This window comes from Struthio camelus, chromosome 9 (assembly GCF_040807025.1).
Source record: "Struthio camelus isolate bStrCam1 chromosome 9, bStrCam1.hap1, whole genome shotgun sequence".
Taxonomy (NCBI): domain Eukaryota; kingdom Metazoa; phylum Chordata; class Aves; order Struthioniformes; family Struthionidae; genus Struthio; species Struthio camelus.
In genome coordinates, this window is record NC_090950.1 from 15,246,264 (window position 1) to 15,268,523 (window position 22,260).

Genomic DNA, 22,260 nt, shown 5'->3' on the forward strand with positions numbered 1-22,260 from the left:
ACGATTTTAGTCTTTTCTGGTTTTTATTCTTGGTTTTTAACCATATTAATAAAGGGTTATGTTTGTGCCTGTGACTGAGGAACAATGGTCACATTTTTGCTAATGTCATAATTTGTGAATCTTTTGCTTTAAAGCCTTTGCTTACTTACAAGAGTAGTTCTTTTGATATGAACTGACTTAGTCAAACTGGGAGTGTTTATTAGAGCTGCATACTGGGTTTTGCAGAATAGTTTTATGATGTGAATGCATAAGTGCTTTGAATGAAGATTAAAACCCACAAATGTCATTTGTCACCAGTTTCCTATTTAAACTGGTTTTCCTCAGAGTCAATCCCGAGATGTATTAATTCATTGTAACCCAGTCTAGAATTTACTAGATATGCTTATCCTAGCTAAAATAGAAACAACCGATTGGACGTTCATTATTGACAGTAAATCCAATATCCCTACACACACATAAATACCCATCCTGCTATATCTTCAGCTCTGATTAAAACATATCTTCAGATACGGGTATCTCACATGGTGCCCTGCCAGTAGCAGTACTGCAGGTCTTGCATGGCACCTTGCCCAGACTAATTTACCTTGAGAGGCAGAGTAATGAATAATGGGATCAGGATGTTTTCTGCTTCACAGCTATGCTTATATTGTGCAATGCAGCATTCTTTGGATACACACGAGATCTCTGAATGGCATGACATTGCACAATATATACTTATCCTTACTTTTAAATACTCTAATGTATACAACACAGACACCTGTATCTACTTGAAAGCAGAACATAGTACTGATTAACAATCTTGTGCTTTATTGCAGAAATGAAGGTGATGACCCAAGAAAACATAGTTTCTTCAAAACAATAAATTTCCATAGGCTAGAGGCAAACCTCATCGACCCGCCATTTGTGCCAGATCCGTCAGTTGTCTATGCCAAAGATCTTGCAGACATTGCTGACTTCTCCGAAGTACGAGGAATTGAGTTTGATGATAAAGATAAGAAGTTCTTCAAAAAGTTTGCCACAGGAGCTGTCTCTATACCCTGGCAGGAAGAAATTATTGAAACAGGACTGTTTGAAGAACTGAATGATCCTAACAGAGTAGATTCTGGGGGATACGCAAATGGAGGTGAAGCTAAGTCAGGAGTTTGTTTGTTATTGTAAATATGACATCATTAGCAAAAAGAGTAGAAACCACCCCAGAACTTTCCATATTTTTACACTGTTTCAGAAACTCAGTTTGTCTGTTTAAGAAGAAACAATCAATGTAATATGACATTAACAGGGTGTGTAGGACCACAAGCTGTATAGACTGTGTTATTTTCCTTTGTCCTAGCAAAGGAGATGATATTTTTATTTTATTGGAAACTTACCAACTTGAAGAGCCGTATGTCTCTAAGGAACTTAGATTGATAGAAATTCAGAAATACGAAAAGCAGTAACAGTGTGAAGAGGCAACCCCTTCTGAAAATTACTGACTACTATTTTGAATACAATCATTTCTTGGTTTTCTTTCTATTTTCTCGTTATTTCTACTAATGTTTTGTCTTTGTTCTACAGTATCCAGCAACATTTTTTTAATTTTTAAGTAATACGCTCAGTCAGACAATGGACCTCACATTCTACATCAAACTTGGAATCTTATTGGTTAGCCAGTCTGTCTGTGATTTTCTTCATTTCTGTTAGTTTTTGGAGGGTTAGATTGTAATATGTTCAAATTGTCATAAAACGTAGAAGACTTTACAAATCACTAGCAAATAGGACTGACAGGATCCAATTGTTTTCAAAGTTGACTTTAATAGAGTGACGATAAGATTGCACCTATTTAATTGAATAAAGCATTTATTATTATTAAGCGTATTTTTTTAAGTGATAACACCAAACACAAAGAATATATTCTTCTATATGAATACAAATTCTATTTGACAACAGATTTCAACCTTTTATCACATTTTCTGATAATGTTTCTGTATTTTGTGATTAGTGTAGGTCAAGTTAAACTAGAAATAGACCAAAATAGCTTGAAACTTGCTTTTTACAAGAAATGCATTTCAGTGTAACAAAAATATTAATTCAGTAGTCACAAATATTAAATACATTATACTATTAAGTGCTGTAATGGTGGAAAGGCTATGTATGTAAATTAACACCTCAATCCTCAGAGATTCATTGAATCTTACACAAAATCTTGATATATTTGTTGTATCTTTCAAGTTTTTGACAACCTAAATTGAATTAAATTAAATTAAATTATCTCTGTCAAGAAGAAAATAGATGGTAGCAGTTTGCAGCAACTTTAAAACTGATTCTGGATGCTGATTACTTTCATGTACCTTTCGTAATTTCCATTGGCTGAAGTGGACGTTGCAAGTGCTCCATTCCTTAGTGTCTTGGAGGCTGCTAACACGCTGTTCCTTGTTTTTCATAGAGCAAACTTTCGACTGAACGCAAGGGAATCTTTTATATAGACACCAGGGTTGAACTACTACGCTTGTTTTAAAAGAGGAACAACAAAAGATATGCTGTCATCTACAGTCACATCTATCATGTACAACATACAGCTTTAGTGATTATTGATAATCTAATAGCTCATTCCAAATGTTGCAGTAGTTAAACAGTCTTTAGTTTTAAATATTTTTAGATGATTTAATCACAACTAAATCATACATTGTATTGTTCTTCATTTTTGTATAAAGATAACTAAGCAGAAAAAGAACTGTTCCTTTTTTTTTCCTTTTAAATTTGCCTCTCTCTTGCTTTATATACTTAATTTTCAGGTGAAAAATCAGGAAAAACAGTGTTACTTAGGATTAATGATTAGTTCTGTTCATAAATTGTTATCAGCATATAATTGCGAGCATTTTGAGGGGAGACTTTTTATCAAATAGTTTTAAACAATATAGGCTGTTATGGCTTGGGCTTTTAATATGTTGAAAAGGATGATGCTAAAAGATTGTGAAAAGCAGAGGAGGCTGAGAGGAAAGATACGATGTGATTCTAAGGTAAGATGTGGTTCTGTCACAGAACTAGTAAAGCCGTTCCACTGTTGACCTCCAGTGATTTTATTTCTCTCTGCTTTCATCTGTAGAAACTCTCATAGAGTGATATTAGGCTAATATATTTAGTAATTTCAGATTCCCAGACATAAAACTTTATTACATGTGCATGTCAGCAAAAAAACCTATAAGAGCTAGCAGAGGCCCATTAGCGCTAGCGGCACTGAACTTTTGTCCTAAACAGGTGCACTTGTCAAATCCACAGAAATGCCATTTCACAAATCCTCTAGATTCATAAAGCAGGACTCTGAAATGGCTATACCTTTTCTAGCACATAACTAATTTTTTGGTATACACATGTTCCCATGTGGAAAGAAGTTATGAATAGACAGAACCAGCACTTTATGCCATGTTAAAATCATACTTACAATGCCCGGTGTTGCAAGCCTGGGTTTTTCAAAACATATTGCAGTACTGAGATACGCACATAATGAGATGTCATATGCGCATAAAATTAGGTTATTTACTTCTAGAAACGTTGTGGTGTCAATAAACCCCAGTAAGATGTATATCGGTGATCTATTGTGAGCTATTTAAGTGTTCCATGAATCGTTCAAAGAAGCACACTAGAAGTCCGATAATGCACAATCTGGCACAGTGTATTACAGAGAAAAAATGTATTAGTTTGACATTATTGGTTTTAATTTTCTAAAATTCTCTATTTCAGAGACAAGGACAACTCCTATTTCCACTATGAAGAGACAGATAGAGCAGAGCAAAGGTTACAGATGTAATTCTGTTAGCATTTTCAATGCATTTTTTAAAAATTAATTTCAGCTTCTTTCAAGGCATCTGTGAAATGCTCGGGTCTTTTCTTCTTCCTGCCTATCAGGTTCTTTGTTACACTTTTTTTAACGCCGTGCTTCACCTTAAAGAAACAAAGCCAGGAATCCTAAACGGTTTATGCCTGTGGTGATTTGTCCTATTGAATCCAATGATATTACTCACGTGAGTAAAATTGAAGGCATGTGTAAGTATGCAAGATCAGGGCCTAATTCAAAAGCGTTGATTAAGTCTTTGGATGTTTATAACAGAAAATGAGGGATGAAGTTGTGGGAGGAGAATAATCTTGTGGCTGTGGGATACGTAAGTGCTTATGGCAAAAGAAAATTATGTAACTTGAAACAGCTTTTTCTTCCTTTAGCTGTTTTGCTCTTTCCCCCTTTGCCAGCTTTGTGGCGCCTCACTTGCCTACCTCTTTTTAAGGCAGATAAGATGCATTCTAGTGTCAGTCTAATCTAAAAAACTAAATTGTGAACTCTATTGCATTAAATGCCATCTGTGAAAAGCTACAGAGTACTCTGGCTACCCTGCAGTGATTGTCCTTACAGTGCTTCATAGGGAAAATGGTGCTGTCTTTCCTGCCCTGTTTTACTTGGTATTGATACTAGAAGTCTTGACTGTTTTAAGGAAGTAGGCTGAAATGCAAGATTCTTAATGACTTGAAAACTATTCTTCTAAGAACATCATTTAAAGTACCCAAGCCAACATTCAAGAAAGGCTGCTGGCACAGAGAGAAAAGCTTTCCTTTGTTTCTCAAGTCTAAATTTTCTTTGACACCCTCCCCGTTACCTTTACCCTTAGCCTACTTATCTCATTGAGCACAAAGAAACCAAATGAGTATTACTATTAATATAACGAATTAATTGTCCATAAGGATTATTTTATCAGTAGCAGTAAAGCTCTAGCTATGCTCCAGCGGATGTTGTATCATTGCAAAGGCTCAATTAGTCAATAAGCGTCTTGTGTTTTGCAAGTAGTTCACCTTTCTATTTTAATAGGAAAATGATTTAGTAATTTGAACCTGCATGGAATTTCCGTGCTGTCCATCAGCATCAGGCATCAGCTTCATATAAAGTCAAGAGCCTCTTAGCATATCTGATTTTTTTAGGTAGTTCTTTCTTTAACCATAAACAAATTTCAATGCAGAAAGCAAAATGGAACTGAGATGAGATACTCAATTAGAGTGGGCGCATGTAAGTATACAGTATAACCATAAAACGTTGCATAGTTTTATATAGTTTTAATATCAACATTGCTTTTTAGAAATAAAATGCTCTTAATACTGTATTGAGATTATTGTTGCTTTCACTGCTTTTAAGAAAATATATAAAATATTCCTGATCTTAATATTCACATATAAGATTAAGATAAATAAGTACGCCCATCTCATTCACCTTTAAAATATTAATACCTTCTTTTATGCTATAATTGTTTGTGCAATTTATCATTAGATTTTTAATGTAAAAATATTTAAATTCCTTGAATCTGTCGATGCAAAATTCATTTTAGCTGTGCACAGTGGCTTTTCCCTAAAATATAATTTAAATTAAGTGTTAAGATGTCAGCAACTATGGCTAATATCACTGCAGAATTACTTAAGATCCTACAGCTTTGGTGGGTTTTGCTAAAAGAAAAGCATACATTTTTTTCAAATGACAAATATCAATTTTGAACTCTATAGATATCAGAAATTACTAGCTTTTTATATTGTGAATAGACCTGTAACTTATAATGTTAGGGGCAATGGCCACCTGTGATCATTTCTGCTTAGGGAGTACATTGAAACATGGCATATGATAGCCTTAGGGAGCTTCCTAGGCATATTAAAGAATGCATGGACATCAACTGAAACAAATTCAATTAAACATACAATTTTTTTTTATAATTAGGGTTTGCATTATTACAGCAAATAATTCCAGATGTAGCATCTCATTTTAAAAACAGTGACACAAAAAGATGAATGTTTCTTGGGAAATCATTGTTTGGTATTTCCCCGACTTTCATTTATATAACTGCCTGAACCTGAGCAGAGCTAATAAAGAGTTCTTACTGGTTAGTCCTTGGCACTTGCAGAAGTGTAAATAAACACACATGGGAGCGGAAGTCTGTTAGGCATCTCTGGCCTGGAAGGGATGAAGAGCAAGAATGCAGAGGGTGTCACCGTGTCTCTTGCAATGAGATGTCTCTTTCCCTGAATCCATGGGAAAAGCGCAAACAGCTGGTGACGAGTGTATGTAGAACCATTCTCTTGAGTTCATTTCCTTTATGTGAAATGGTATATTGTTCTTGCATTTATCTCCATATCTGTATCCTCTCCTCACACTGTCAGAAGGCTGACAAAATCCTGAATGAAGCCACTTTACCATTCAGGGAAACTTAATGTTAATTCTATAGCTTGGGCAGACAAAAGGTGCCAAAAAGAATAGCTGTCAGCACCAATTACCTTACTCCAAATGGTGAAAGGCTTTGGGGGAAAAAAAAGCATGGGAAAAAACATGAATCTCTTTGAAAGGGCTTCTGGGTATATTAGTTCTGTTCCTTTTCTTCTGACAACTTTGAGGCAACTGCAGTCGTTAATTCCTCCCTTCCCCTTGACCGAGTGCGAGCACAATCAATTTAACACAATTAGTTATTTTGTCCTGTTTAGGCTTTTTATCCATGCTGATATGGATATGATGATCTGAGCATTGTTAGTAGGCCAAATTTTTTGTAGGTGTTTTGTCTTCTGATTACACCAACATAGTGCTATTACAGCGTTTGGTAGAAGGGCTTATGGAGAATGAAGGTGTTCATTTTTCTTCAATACACAAGCGTTACTTTAAGCTAAACAAAACTAATTAATTTTAACGTGTATTTTACCAGATTTCTTCTTTACTAAACCTACATGTTGGCCTATATATGATTCATTCAAGTTGTTCTGACAGTTTTATTTTACAGAGTGGAAAGATACAGCAAGGCTGAATCACACACTGAATGCACATCCTTACGATGGGAGTTCCTCATGATGAATATTTCTGTGACTCATGTTTTTATAAAGAATGCCAAAGGGATGACCATGGGTATATCAGATGTCATAACTTGTAGCTCATTTTACAATAGTGGAGTAACAGTTTAGAAAAACAGCTATTGAAAAGGAATGTTCAGTTATGTTTGCTTTGCAAGACTGCATGCAAACGTGACATAGGATGTGCTAGACACGTCTCGTGACTCTTGAATCACTGGGGTAAAAGGTCTACCGCAAGTAACGACAGATTCGTTGTTAAACAATCCTGTCAGCAAGTACTCCTACAGAAGTATGTAATAATCTGACCAAAACACCTTTTGAGCAATAATGAAAGCTTGCTTTGAACTACATTGGCAGCCTGCAGTGCTTAGTTACACGTCAGTCTGTGGAGATGCGCTGATATAACTACGGAGATAAGTTGTTCCAACATCGCGCGCTTCTAAGGAGGAGGTGGAGTAGAGCGTATCACTGTAGTGGTTGCTTCTGGGGGCTTGAGCCTGCTTCTGATGTCCTCAGGGTGCGAGTCAGAAGTGGCTTCAGTGATAGCAAAGTGGGAAAAAAGAAGATGGAGAAAAGGTCATGTTGCCTGATGCACATTGAGTTGGTTCAGTCAAACTGTTAGGCAACTACTTGGCTAGATCAGATGACAGCAGAGCTTTACCTTGATAGATAGGGAAAGAAACGATCAGAGTGGAACCAGTGAGAGTATCTGCAACATACCAAACAGGGAGGCCACTAAAGCATTCCTGCTTGTGCACTTCCTTGTACGAAAGAATTCAACTCCTAAGTTTGGATGATTTTGTCATTATCAGTAATAGTGGTAACATCATGATTATCATGAAGCACCACCAGCACCAATCATAGATTTAACCTGTTCTTTTGTAATAAACTGGAGATGCATGAATTACAATCAGGTCAAAAAGAATTTTGCTTCTCTTCACAAAACGTAGTATCAACAGGATATTATGAACAACAGGAGGAAACTCTCTGCTGAGCTCATAAAGACGTTTGACAGAACGGTAAATTCAAATACGGTGCTTTGTTTGTAAGTCTGTTTTATTCTATCCTAATTATGCAATAATCCTATATGAAGCTGGATTGAAAACAGTCATTAGGGGAAGAAATTTTTTCTGATGAATACAGGAAATTTTTGTTCTTTTCAAAATATGTTTCCTCCATCCCTCCAGATTGACTTGTATACTGTTCCCCTTAGGAATTATGTATTAATGCATTTCTAGGGACAGATAAGAGACCACTTTTGACCACAGAACCACAGCTGAGTTGGTAAAAACAGCGGCCTTGAAAATGTGATGAGAGATCACAGTTAACTTTTGGGACTGGTGGCCAGCAAGGTGGAAAATACAAAAACAGGGTATATTGAAATTTATGGCATAGTTTAAGGAATATTTTTTTAAGCAAGAGAAAAGAGGGTCTGGTTTTAACTCAAATCAGTGCCTTAGTACACTTCACTGCACAGGTCTGCAAATAAATTATATCAGTGGTGCAGACTATTTAAATCAGCATCCTCATGGAAAAAAATATTCATCCTGATATTAACTAAGCTTTGAGCAGACTAGTTTAAGTACCCTGCTGCCCAAAGTGAAGGCAAGGACTTAAATCTGGATATTTGATTAAGGCAGGTCGGCTGTGCTGCCAGCACCAAATACAAGTATGTAAACTTCTGCTTTTCCACACTAACATACTGAAAGTGAGAAATGGTGATCTGAAATCTGAGACCTAGCGTCGAACTAATGGAGCTGTCAGGCCACACTTGCATAAAAAAGTTAAAGTTCTAGCATTCCTGAGAGGCTGTGAAAAGGGTGCCTAAAGATTTACATAGGTGTTATATTTACATTGTGTTTTGATAGAAGTAGATACTCAGATCTGTTTAATAAACAGTATAAGCAACAATATTCTCGTCACTGCTTTTAAGAATGTTGTATTCTTAGTTTGTATTCTTAAGAAGTCTTAATATTTAGAAAAATAATAAAATGTAAATGTAGACAGTTCTGAATTAGTTTCTACAGCTGCACAACTACAGCTGCATCTGCACTACTACTGCTGCTTATCCTATTTAGAGCAAGAAATTAGAAAACCTGATCTGTAGGAAATGGCAAAGACAAGACACTTTTTATGCTTCTCAAAGTAATCACTAAATTGTCTAATACAGCCTGAGAATCAATAGTTCATCTTGCTTTCCTCTCAGTAGAGCACTTCCCTTAATGAGAGGAGTTCTCTGTTAAATTTAAGCAATAGACAACTATTCAATTACTGTTTTTCCTGAATTTCCCCAGTTGATTTTTCTCATTTCTTTGGTTCTGTGGCGAACTTTTTTTTTTTCTCTTCCCATCTTTTTGTATCAGTACTGAATCAAAACATTATATTTTTTCATGTGATTGGAAATGTGGTGACAGAAAGATGCTAGGTGAAAGGCCACTAGCTCATGACCTCAAGCTGATCCAGGGCCTGCTGACCGTGAGAACTAAAATTGAATATGTACTCTCATAAATTCAGTCTTCCTTCAGACTCCTTTTTCACCAGTTCCAGGCAGGGGAAGGAATAAAGAAATGGATAGTCTGTTCAGAATTTTCCGTGTGCCTTGTACAGAGAATAGTGGATCAAGTGTTTTAAACAAAGAAAGGAAGGAAACTTTGATTTCTTGCCAACAGATTGAAACCTGCTGATCTCTTACCAAGCTCCTTGCTGCCAACAGTTTCCTCACCTAAAACAGCTCCTTTCCATCTGGTCAGCTAACAGCAGTGGGGAAAACAGGCAGTACAGAATGTAAACGCTGTAAGAATTTGCTCAATTTAATGTATGGACTGATGCACTTTCAAATTTAAATATAGATCAGAAAAAGCACACAGTGCCAGGTCTGGGGTGCTCCCAGATAGCTCATAACAAAACTCTAACTTTCTTTCTCTAAGGAGATGAAAGTTACTGTTTTTGTGAATGTTGATCTACTGCACAAAAGGCATTTAACTGCCTTTGCTATTGAACAGGCTCTGACCCTGATTTTCAGGATTTCATGTATTCTATTCCTTTAAAAAATGTTAAAGAGATTTACTGAATTAAGAAATTGAACTCGTCTAAAGTGATTGTTTGAAAAAGAAAAGTTAGCTGCATTGCAGGTATCAGTTCTGAAACTTGGCCTTCCCCAGTAATTGATTATTTAGTTATGATACAGTTTACACCATGTCTACAGTGTTTATATTACTGATTTCAGAGCAATCTAAGATTAAGTAGATGTGGACTACAGATATTCTGCTTATCTTTTTTCAGTGAGAAAGAGATGATAGAGATGTTTGACAAAGTCTGAAGCCAAAGGAAGACTTGCCATGGATTGCAGTAGCGCAAGGTTTTTAGCCTTTATTATGCTAATAAGCCAGAGAGCGGACATACGTGATGAAATTATCCTCTGTGTAGCAGAAGAGCATAAATCCAATGCACCCCTTGAGTCCTTTGTCTCCAGTCATATACATGCAAGACTAATTAATTGAGGCATTAATCAGCTACAGGTATGTAGCCCTTAGTTTAGAACTAAATAAGTTGGCAGATTTTTTAATATGAGAATTATAAATTAAAATAATAATGGAAATCATTGCATTTGAGAGAAAGAATTTGTAAATTGTGATCCGTATTGGTAAATACTGAGAAGAAGCCTCCAGTTTCTGTCTACTCTGTCCCTGAATTTCAGGTAGCTCTTCTGTGACTCTTGATTTTTCTGGATGGACACAGAGATAACTTGTTTTTATGGGTTCCATGGAAGAGCCACTGCTCCAGACTGTAAACCATTGTTCTGAAATGACCCTGATCTTGACATTATCTGATGAATAAACATTTTTAAATCAGTGTAAGACAGGATATACAGGGCTGTAAGTCTTCATTTTAATCAGGAATGGCATCAAATGCATTAATTGTGTTTTGTTCCTGCAATCTTCCGGTAAGAAAAAAAAAATAGACTCATTCTGTAAAAGCTATTATTTTAAATGAACAATGAATTTTTTTTTTTTTTTTTACAATAGCAAGCAAGGAAATGCTATTTGAGTCTTTTATCGAGCTAGCAAATACATTCTAATTTATAGTAAACCACGTGAACAATTCTTTTTTGATTTGTTCTTCATTTACAGCTATCTGTATCATCTGTAGCTATCAGATTGCAACTAATGCTTCTACCAGGAGACCTGATAAATAAGAGAATGAAGAAATAGTGTTTTAGACTTTGACATATATCTTTGGGTCAATCAGATGATATGCAAATAGTGAGACTGTTTAGAATAAATTTATTTTCCAACAATAAGTGAATAACATTTATGTAGCCTACAATCATAAAGCTGAAGCGGGAGCGCCTAACTTAACCCTGTATTCTTGTGTACTATGTTAGATGCAATTAAGTTTTTTGTATTGCTCTCTAGAGGGATGATTTAGCTATCAGTTTCTTGGTTGTTCAATATACAATTTAAAGATCCATCCATAACACTTTGTATAGTTTTCTGATTTCTAATGAAAATACAAATGTTTTTGTCAGTTTACAGGGCTTTTTATTTCATACGAAGAAGCAAAGCAACATGGAGAGAGACTCTTCCACAGCTTGAGAGCACGTGTACTCGGTAGAACTCAATAACAATCTTTTTATTGCAAGAGTCTCTATGATCACAGATTCATATCTGTATAATTCTAAGTGATACCCCAAGGATTTTTTGAAGGCAATTCTGCTGCTGCAGGTTCAGACAACAGCATTTTTATTTGCTTGTGCTGAATAGCAACCTTTTTTTAGAGCAGGGAACAGTTTTATGACAGAAAGTTAGAAAAACTATTTTTAACTACAGTAAGAAATGTCTTTAGGATTGTACATACACTTATAAAAAAGCAGAGCCTATGTTTTCTTACTTGAGCAACAGCCATGAGCTGTGAAAAGAATACTTAACGTAGCCAGATGCCAAAAGGATTTATTCTGAAATAAACAAATACTCCCCTCTCCACTGTGCCTTACTGGGTGAATCCTTCTACTCAGTTTTGCCTTCCTGTTGGGTAACTTTCAGCTGCCTCCTAATCTGTACGTGCTTTACACAACTCCCCAAGCGGTTCCTACGAAAACACCCTTATTTCTATGTTTCGGTCTGAGTCTTTTCTCTGCTGCAAGCAAACCCTTTTGTTTGTTTCAGCCTTCCTGCGAGCAGCAGGCTCCCTGCTGGCCCTGTCTCTGCCTGCCCTCCCCATCCTCTGCGCCAGAAGGGTTCCTCCAGAAAGCTTCTGGCAACTCCCCTCTCCTAAGAAGGCTGCAGTCAGGATAAGGGAAAAGGTAGTCCAACACACTGCTGCCAACACTGCATAGAGTAAAGTATGCAGATTCTACACATAAACTAGAAATATAAAAGAATAAAAGAAATACAACCTTTGTCCCATTGTAGTCATCGTTAACTCTTCAGTGGTATTTTTCCATGTATGTTTTAACTGCAGGGTAAGAAGTCTGCCCAAAACATGATTAAAATGGAAAGATGATGATAAAAATAATAAAAGATTACTCACAGCTTTGTAAATAAATGTCATGCATGAAACTGAAATTAATGATTTTTGCACCAAGATACAAACTTTTGCAAAAATGCATCACTGAGATTTGTAAAAGGGGTTCTGTGTCTTTCCATTACCAAAATGACATTAATGGCAAAACTGGACTGACTTCCGTTAAGACCAGAAGTTTTTAGATCTGTGTTTGAGAACACAGTCTAAGAATAATTACTGACTGTTCCTTATACAGGGTTAACAGTTCACATACCTTAAAAACTAAGTTTCCAAATGTTTTTCTTCCAGTTTAATTTATTTCAGGGTATTTATAGGTAGATAAGCATATGTAGATAAGATGGATTGGGTTTACATCTTCCTGGTAGTTTTAATTCTCAATCATTAAGTGAATAGGCCCAATTTAATATAAAAATTTGAAACCAAGCCTCATTCTAAGAATGCTTTAAAATAAGGAATGCTCCATTTACAAACATGTACTATAGCTGCCTTTTAGACTTCACTGTGGGTAGTACACCTTATCCTTATTTAGGATACTAACAAAAATCTGCTCTCTTTAAGATCCATCTTGACCACTTGAAAATTGCCAAAGGGGAGGGAATCAGGCATAACTGTATTTCTTGGCCAGTCTTAAGGCAGATATTTAGTGTTTCCTGGTGTTGTATTTATTTGATCAGTGTTTTGGGAAAAAGATAATGGATTTAAGAAATCTACAGCATAGCATACATTATGTTAACAACCTGAATTCTTTTGACTGTTGTCCTCTAAAGCAACCTATGCAATACCATTTCCTCTTGAGTGACTACAGTGTTTTACATGTGGTTTACTCAATTTACAAACTTAGGGGTTTTTTGCTGCATTGCACAGGGCAACAGCAGCAGTTGTTCATCTCTAGTATTGATATTAATAGTTTGTTTTCTGTGTGTCCAATTTCAGTAATCCAACTTGACATGAAGCGCAAGGATAGTGCTTTAATGCAGTGACCAACTATGCTCAGTATGTGGTTAAACACTAAGCACTAGGCTTTTTAGCACATAGGACATGCAGTTCGTTCACCAGCTTCATATATCATTCACCATGCAGTGAAACTGCACTGTGATTTCTACCAGAAATCACAGCCAGATTTGCTTCAGAGGATGACCGTAAGTACTTTGTTTTATTTGTATCATGGAATTATTTAAAAAAATCAATTTCTGTGGCCCTAATTTGTGAACAAATAGATCTAGATATAATCAATATATCTCAGACTGAACGTTATCATATGCAATTATGTTTGCACACATCTACACAAATGGGTTTTTATTGTGAATGATCTTCTCTTTGTTCTGTTAGCAAACAATTTAGCAAATAAATAAAAAATGAAGATTGATGGTATTACACCAACAAAGTACCCATTACAATTGCAGCAGGGGAAAACTGCAATAAAAACCAGTGCGTAGAACATTTAAGTCTATTGTTTACTACTCAGATTTTTTTGGCGATTAAGATTCTATTTTCTTATAGGCTCTGTGACTATAACAGACCACACTTCGATAAGAGTTTTCTTTCCCTTTTTCAGTGGACTGAACCCTGCTCCTCCTCTTCGAGTACTTCTCCTGTATGGGTGGTACCCCCGAAGGTGGTACAAGGGAACAGCATGGGGAGAGGACACAGCAGTTTTACTTACTCTGTGAGCACTTGAGTGTGGGTTTTTGTTATTTTTATCTGAAGTATGAATCTGAAAAAACTTTCCCTGAGTCACTTTGTGTTTAAAAATTTGTATTCCGCCACCATCTGGTAGACCCCACTGTTGCCCTTAAAATATGTAGAGATCAGCTAAAACTCCTGGTTTAAGTACATTTTTCTTTCAAAGGATGGCATCTGGTACTGGGAGGCAGAGTGAACGTTTTTAGATTGTGTTATGATTAGACCTGTCATATGTTGTTGTTCTAACATGAGAAAGGTTGGAAAATGCAATTTTAAAATGATTTAGAATCTTTATTTGTGGCACTTTAGGGAAAATCCAGTAGCACATACTGGGAATTAAACCTGCAGGAGTCTGCACAATCATAAGAAACGGGCATATGAATCCTGTGTACCTTTGAGAATTTAAACTATTTCTATAGTATCTGTTTATAAAACTATTTTATAAGCTACAAAGTATATACTGCTTTTTTCAAAACCATAGATAGTTAAAAACCAACAGAAATCAGTTGCAGAGAGGTCATGATTTGGTTTAAAATTATTTAATAATTTGCTGTAAGAGTAGTGTACTCTCTTACAAAAAATGCTGTAAGAAACCAGACCAAAAATAGAGTAATCTTAGAATTCCCACCCATTCAGAATGGAAAAAAAAGCCTTTCCATTTTCAAAAGTTCTCTTTTTCTTAAACTTCCTCTTGCATAATCACATAAATAAACAGACTGACTGCTTAACATAAAAAGTTAACATTATCTTAATTTGTGAGCTTTGTGAATTCGTGTGAGCATTCCACTATTTTGCTTACCACAGGGGTGCTCCTTTGAATGAGTCGGTCAAGAACAGATGCATGTAGGACACACCGCTGAAAGGAGCTGAACGTCTTCATTTGTGGTTAATCAGAGGTGAAGGTGCTTAGCCTTAAACAAATCTAACGTTCATGGAGCAGCAGAAACATTCCCAAGAGTTAGTAAATAACTCAGACGGCTACATTAGTCAAGTGCTGTTCCTCTATACCAGTTGGTTAATATTTTAATGATTTTAGTTTGAGGCAGCCTTTAGCAAGATGTGTGTATGTAATGTACACTAGTTTAGGAAGCAAAACAAAACATGCCTCAAACAAGCAGGTTATAATATAATTTGTAACAGTTAAAGGAATAATATATGGCAATGCTTTATGTAATACAGTGAACTTTCTGCTAAACAGTACATAAAAGCTAGCTTACTCTATTTTTTTAGCTGATGTTTGTTCAGGAGGACTAATAATAGGCTTTATGAATCACAAGCATTCACCAAGTAAGCCACCAGATGCTTTAAAAACATAACAGTTGAGATCTACATTGTTTGAAGTGAACATGTAAATTAGCACGTTTGAAATATAAATAGTGAGTCTTTAAAAAATGTTATGATAATACGCTGCTAAATATTTAAGATCTTTTATTCTTGCAAATACAGCACGTCAATTGCTGTATTAGAGAAAACATCTGTCAAGATCAAACTTGAATCTATCTTCTGGGTTTTGAAATGCATTTGGAATGCTTGACTCCCTCAGGATAGTCCCAAGGGAAAAATGGGATAGTCTTGCCCATGTTTGCTTACTCAGGAAGGCACAGTTTAGGCATAGCATTTGGTTTTCAATGAAGAGATGCTTTTTGCTCAGTTTTCCAGCTGGCTTGATATGGGTACAATTAAATCAAATGATTTGTTCAAGATCACTAAGTGAATTACTGACTTGACTGGGAGAAGAAAGTTGGACTGGGAAAACTCAAAATACTAGTTCCCATCACAAAACAATTTCTCAGTAGCATTTAAGTAAATTAGAGGGATAACCTATTGTATTTCACAGCGATATGCACAAAGTACCCGCGTCGTATGGACTAAATTTACATCAATAGGGAATTGTAGGCGCAGAAGGAAAACCGAATAAAAATTAACACTTTCATGCGATAGGTATCTAGTCAAGCATGCCAGACAAAAAAAGAACAGAAAAAGTTAAATGAAAATTTGTCCTCTTGTATTGTTTGTATATATCACTTTTAGGGGGAAAGTTTGGTTGTATAATGAGTCTTTCTTGCTTGTACTTCAACATTTATTAACCAGCCTGTGTGAACTATAATTCTAGGGTTTTTCTAATTTACAGGTGTCCAAAATTGGATTGTTTTTTTTTTTTTTTTTGCTTAACTATCTTTTCATTTTACATTTTTAACACCCTAGAGACATGTCAATGCTATCATGAGACTACCATGTTGGTTTGATACCATGATGTTTATCAGCAAGATTAGACTCACGTAAATGACTTTTGCCTCCTGCATGCATAGATTACTGGGTAATAAGGGTAGTAAGTTTTCATCTTCTGTGATGACAGAAATGAATTAGACATGCACACTGGCTCATAATCGGCCTCACAAAATTTGCTTATATGTATTTACCGGTGGTAAAGGAGCAGTGAAATTTGCCAGTTTCTAATTTAATTTCAGGTGCTGGGCATGACCATGCTCCAGTGAGGAGAGAGATTTCTGCAGCTGTCCTCTACCCACTCCTTTTTTCCAAATCCTCTCTCCCCTCTCCCAGGCCTCTATAATTCCCTCCAACCTCAAATTTTCACCAGTTTTTCATCTTTCTAGACTCTGAATTTCAACCTCAGTCTCCTGGCTTAGCCAGTGCTGGTTTCTCCTTGGCTTTCTGCCCAAGTCCCCTGCTGATCTCGGGATGTGGTTCTGCCAACCTAATTGTGGGCTGCTAAGGAAAGGGGTAGTCCCACCCCTCCTACTGTCTCCCTTGGTCTCCACTGCAAGCCAGTTCAGGGAGCTAAACCTGTATGCTTAGTTTTCTTCCAGTTCTGCTCTGAGTCACGTCATCATGGGGTAAAATGAAGGCCAATGCTAAAAATCACAACCAGAGTTGGAGAATGGAATAGTGAGGAGGGACTCTCTCTTATAGCAGCAGCTCACAATTACATTAATTTCATCATCAAACTGCATCTTCAGCCCCAATCGCTTGACCCAACCTTTCCTGTTCTTCGTCTTACCTCTCTAGCCCCTCTCCCTACCGGCTCCCCGTTTGCCCCTGCCCTCCCTGCTCCTGTTCCAGAGACCTGCATCAGCTACCACCAGCTGTTCTCACCCAGCTTTATCCTCCACCATGCTTTGTGCACTTTGCTGGCCCGCTGTAGTCAGAGGTTGTCTGTAACAGTGCTTGGGGTCCGTCGCTCAATTGCTCTTGACAAAATATTAGCTAAAAACGGAAGGAAACTATTTCACCAATTAAGACAGATCCTTTGTATTTATAAACCATCTCAAACCAGTTTTAGTTGTTTAAGAAGCACTTTTACTTATCCATATAAAGATTCTGGAAGTTAGCGCTAACTTGATGAGTTATAAAATGGATAAAAAAATCCAATAGTTATGGAGTGAAATTCCTTCATATTGAGCTTTCTTCATTTCAAGCTCTTTATATTAAAAAGAAGCAGTGAAATAGTTTTCAACAATAGTTAGGGGCTCTTTTTTCCTACTGTAAACAACTGCTGAATATCTGGGCAGAAGTCTCCTCTGTGTAACGCGAGTCAACTCCCATTGACTTAACAGAGGTTGTCGTGCTATATATGAGAGCAGAATCTTGTTTCTGCGAATAAAGGAGTTTTTTCAAGAGTGAGGAGACTCTGCACAATGAATGCCTTTTTAGCAGCCATTTCTGATTCATTGGCAGACTACCAGACACAAGTACTGTTTCTGTAGTCTTTTTACTCTCACAATGACAGACATTTTCTTTTACATTTTTAGTGGGAAGTCTTTTGTGTTTTTTCTTTTTTTTTTTTTTTAACTCATGAAAATGTATGTCTTGTGTTTCTTGGTATTTTGTACAATGAAGTAGAAAGTATTTCTCAGTCATAATATTTATGAAGTTGGTCCTTCCTGAATTTATCGTGAATCTTTGAGTTCCAATTTTAAACTGAGCTAAGGATAAAGAAGCAGACTGGGGTCTAGCTCGTGCATATGTCTCTTGCAATTCAAAAGCTGCTTTGGAACCAGGCTGGAGAGAGCCTGTGAAAACCTACAGCAGCCACAGGGAGCAGTCCGAGCGATGCCAAAGTTGTGTCTTGGTGTGGTCCACCCTAGACTGGCACCCAGAAAAAGAGTAGGTGGCTTCCTAGTCATCGGGACTCCTCTGGTGGGCCAACAAGAAATCCCCCTTAGCAACACAAAGGAAATTTATCTTAGGCTAAAGAACTGGCCTCTGTAGAACCTTTTGTGCTGTTACCTATAAGAATCTTGCTTCCTATCATATTTTATAGTCTTCCTAGAAATGTGCATTTTAAAAAAAAAAAAAACAACTTAGCAAGTATCTTATATACAATTAATAAATTAAATGGTTGGAATTTCATGTTGCATGGTTTACCTTTTTAATATCATCATACATTATTTTCTTGATGGTCAAGGTGATTTTCTTCCCCGTTGTGCTTTTGAAAACATGTTACCGGTTACACTGTTACAAAGATCAGCAGTGTAGATAAAAACTACCTTTCCAAAGAAATAGGAAATGTATAAACTGAGGACCATTCCTAGTGCTTAAAGGCGTGTAAGGTGATGAGTCCAAACTGTAGCAGTGGATGACATAAAGTGAACCTAAACCTGACAATCATTAGACATCCATATTCAGAACAACCAGCGCTGCTTGTTCAATTCTCTTTGTGGAGCCCAACGAAGTGTTTCAGTAACCACTGACTAAACACGGGCAAAATCCCTATGGTCAGTGGAGACAATTGGTCTTACTTTCTGGATGGTGTCTGCAAGCAGACAGCGCTGCTTACTGACGTGGCATCTTGGGTTGTGAGGTTGTCTGAGGGTAAGCAAAATCTTGCTGCCTGTCCATGCACAACTGGATTTCTTCAACAGCTGAATTAAAATGTATATTTAAAAAGGATATCTAATCTCATTTTTAAACCCCAAGCAAAGGTGTACCCGCTGTCTCTCCTGATATAAACTATGTAAATATTTAATTGCCCTCAGAGTCAGGAAATGTCAACATAGGTTTGTCTAGCTACAATTTCCAACTAATGGATATCATTCTGTCTTTATCAGTAAGGTTGAAAAGGTCATACTATCAAGATCTCTCTTCTGTATGTAAGTACCTATTCAGCGTAGTCAAGCCTCTTGTCAGGTTTTTCTTTCAGAACCTGAATAATGTGAATGTGTAAGTAAGTTCTGCATTGTAAGGCTTGTTTTCTACTCCCTGGATCATTTTTGGTACTCTTTGAACTTTCACTAATATTTCCACTTTCCTTCTTGTGTAAATATCAGAAGTGGATGCAGTTTTTTGGTAGTGTTTCTTCACCAATGTGTGCAGAGAGATCTGTTTTTACTTGATACATACTTTTTTATATGTTAGGTTCTATAAACTCTTTTTTGGTACAGCATTGTCTGTGCTTTGCTGAAGCAATAATTCTGCCAAGTCTTTCTCTGAGCCAAGAGAGAAAGCCATGGTCTACATATTCCTTACACCTATAAGTGTTTGCTTGTATTTGCATAGATGTATTGGATTTTAAAATGCGATTCAGATGAGTCTGTAGCAATAGTCTTCCTCGTTTACTACCTCACTCATCTTTCTATCCTCTCTAAACATTATCACTGAAGACTCTGTAACCATCTAGACTACTAACACAAAATGTCTTTGGATTAAGAATCAGCATCCTCAAGGATGCTCCTAGAAACAGATCAATTATTGATACCTTGCCACTGACAATTACATTTTGAAATGTCAGTGAGCCAGTTTTTGGTCCTGTTGTTTCCATATAAATCAGGTGTTTTTAATCATAATGTCTTGTGGCACTAAACCAATGGCTTGGAGAAATCCAGATTGTACCGCAAAAGTGCAATTACTTTTATAAACTGGATGTTTAGTTATTTTAAAAAAATTAAGATGCTTGTTTCTACCTGTCAGGGCCCTGAGTACACTAATAGGCCTGAATTGCCCTGCCTAGCCTCAGCTGGCCTTGATCCCCTTCCCTGCCCAAGCCTGGCCCCAGGCCCCATCTCCACCCAGCTGGGGCGTCAGTTCCTGCCCTGGGATGCTGCAGCGGTGCCGGGCTCCAGCCCCTCCATGGCCATAATGACCTTGACCCATCCCCGTGGCGGTGCCCGATGCTGGGGCCCGGGCTGTCCCCTGCTGCCCTGCTCCCTCAGGGGCCCTGGCAGGGAGGCCCAGCCCTGCCCCGCGGGGAGCTGCCGGCCCGCGCAGCGCCCTGATGCTGCTGTCTTGCAAGGAAGAAGGTGATGTAGGTCTGGAAGGGACTTGGACTCTCCAATGCTCCCTCCTGCAACTGCAGATAACCATATAACAGACCATGCAATTGTTAATACAATTTAATGAATGGCCAAGACTGGAGTATTGATCGACATTATTTTATGCGGGAATCAGTGCCTAGCTAACTGGTCTGTATTTCCATGAGTCAAAATGTTTACCCTTTTTTATTCCATTCAAGTCAGGATGGGCTGCACGAACCTGCTGATTTTGAGGTATAACATCAGACAGTATAACGTCACCATTTATGGTCAGACTAAGGCTCTGAACCCAGCAAAGCGGAGCGAGAAAAGATTCTTGATTTTTAAGATGAGAGAGCACAAAGTTTCAGCGGTTGCTGAATGACATGAGTTCCTCTAATATTTTGTTCTACGTTTTCTGTGCTGGTTTGTAAATATGAATATATTTTAATTTTCAAGTTTCACTGCATAATGTAGGGCATGCTCGTTCCTTACAGGCAACCTGATTGCTTTATCTGTATTAACTTCCCCATTCCCCAGTCTTTGTATCTAGCAAACTTCAATGTCATTGAATCAAAAAGATGACTATGGCATATTTTGCTGATGTATTATCCCTTAAGTGTGCAATATACCTATTTGAATAAACTAGGAGAAACAGTTGAGCAAAGCAGTTGTTGGAATGGAATGGCATTCCTTTTTCTGCTTGGTGACATTTAGAAGAAAAAAGAAAAATGAGGATGATCAGTGCGACACAGGATAAGCAGTGAGTGATCTAGTTTTTTCCTGCTATTGTTTTACAGCAAATAAATAGTATGATTTAGATGATGTACTGTAACAGAAGAAAGGACAGAGTGTTGGAATCTGACGTTCAGGAGGCAAATGGGATTATTCTGTTTTATGCTTTGTATTTCTTGCTTTCTGGCATGAATGATATTAGAAACATCATAAACAAAGATTTAAACTAACCATGCTGATAAACACTTAATTCCTCTTGTTTAAGACATCTCTTATATTGTTGCTCTTACATTTTTAAGATGTAGTCTTTTCACTCAGGCTTGATCTCTGCCTTACTGACTGAATATTTTAAGAGCTCCTTTGATGCAGAAGCTCTCGTGTTTTGACTGAGTTTTGCAAAGCCCCTAATTAATGTTTTTTTTTTCTTTTTTACACTGACTGAGGCACTATACGACAGATAACATGTTAGAGCTGGCGACGCGCGGCAGCTGGCACTAAGGGGAACTCTCAGCGTAGTAACAGAGGAAGAGGGGGAATCTAAGCTGTTGATCCACACTAGAGAAGTGGAGTCCGTCCCTCTGGTTTTAGATAAGAAATGGAAATATTTATTCCTGCTGTTCTTACTTTGATCTTTAGGAACGTGAGATGGAATGAGTTTTGAAAGAAGTCACGCTATCAGTACCTCCTTTATATCGTGTTTACAGATACATGCTCTTTTACCAAAGGTTTTGGCATTGTGGCACTCTTAAAGTACCGAGATGTGAATTATACTTGGCTAACCTTTCTGATTCCTTTTTTGACATAGTTGTGCCTGAGTAACACCGCCTGCAGAGAAGCATCTCTCACCCCCACCCTGGCACTCCGGCATCAGTCCGACACCATGAAACGCAACTGCAGCACGGCCGCAGCAGTGAGGCGACCGAGGGGAGAAAAGCCGGCCGCCCTCAGCACGCAACCCGTGCCTGGAGCGGGGCTCCTGGGTCCCCGGGGCGGCTGTGCTGTGCGCCCGGGCAGCGGGGCCCGCGGCGGGCGGAGGCTGCGCGCTGGCCGCCACCGCGGCAGGCTGCGCAGGGCCGAGGGGCGCAGGTGCCGCCGAGGCGCGATCTGAGGGAAGATCTCCCACCCTACAGCGCCTCCGCAACGCCCGAGCCCGGCGAGCGGCGCTCCTAACGGCCGCCGCCGCCGCCGCGCGCCCCAACGGCCGCCGCCGCGCGCCCCAACGGCCGCCGCCGCG

The 22,260-nt window shown here is 37.8% G+C and overlaps 1 protein-coding gene and 1 long non-coding RNA gene across 3 annotated transcripts in view; one reads left to right on the plus strand and one right to left on the minus strand.

Moving 5' to 3' along the window:
• The window catches only part of GRK7 (G protein-coupled receptor kinase 7), a 26,314-nt gene extending 23,980 nt beyond the window's left edge, over positions 1–2,334 (plus strand). Inside the window, 1 exon segment of the mRNA XM_009688963.2 lies at positions 816–2,334. Within this exon segment, the coding sequence (XP_009687258.2) occupies positions 816–1,158 (343 nt within the window). The 3' untranslated portion in view covers positions 1,159–2,334.
• Positions 39–22,032, minus strand: LOC104153198 (uncharacterized). 2 transcript variants are annotated; one of them, XR_696181.2, is made up of 4 exons: positions 14,843–22,032; positions 12,233–12,307; positions 2,328–7,371; positions 39–1,037 (listed from the first exon to the last, which is right to left on the minus strand). It is a non-coding gene; the product is annotated as an uncharacterized lncRNA (long non-coding RNA). The 2 variants fall into 2 exon arrangements; XR_011142876.1 differs by having other exon boundaries at positions 2,328–7,498.
• Positions 22,033–22,260: the final 228 nt, after the last annotated feature.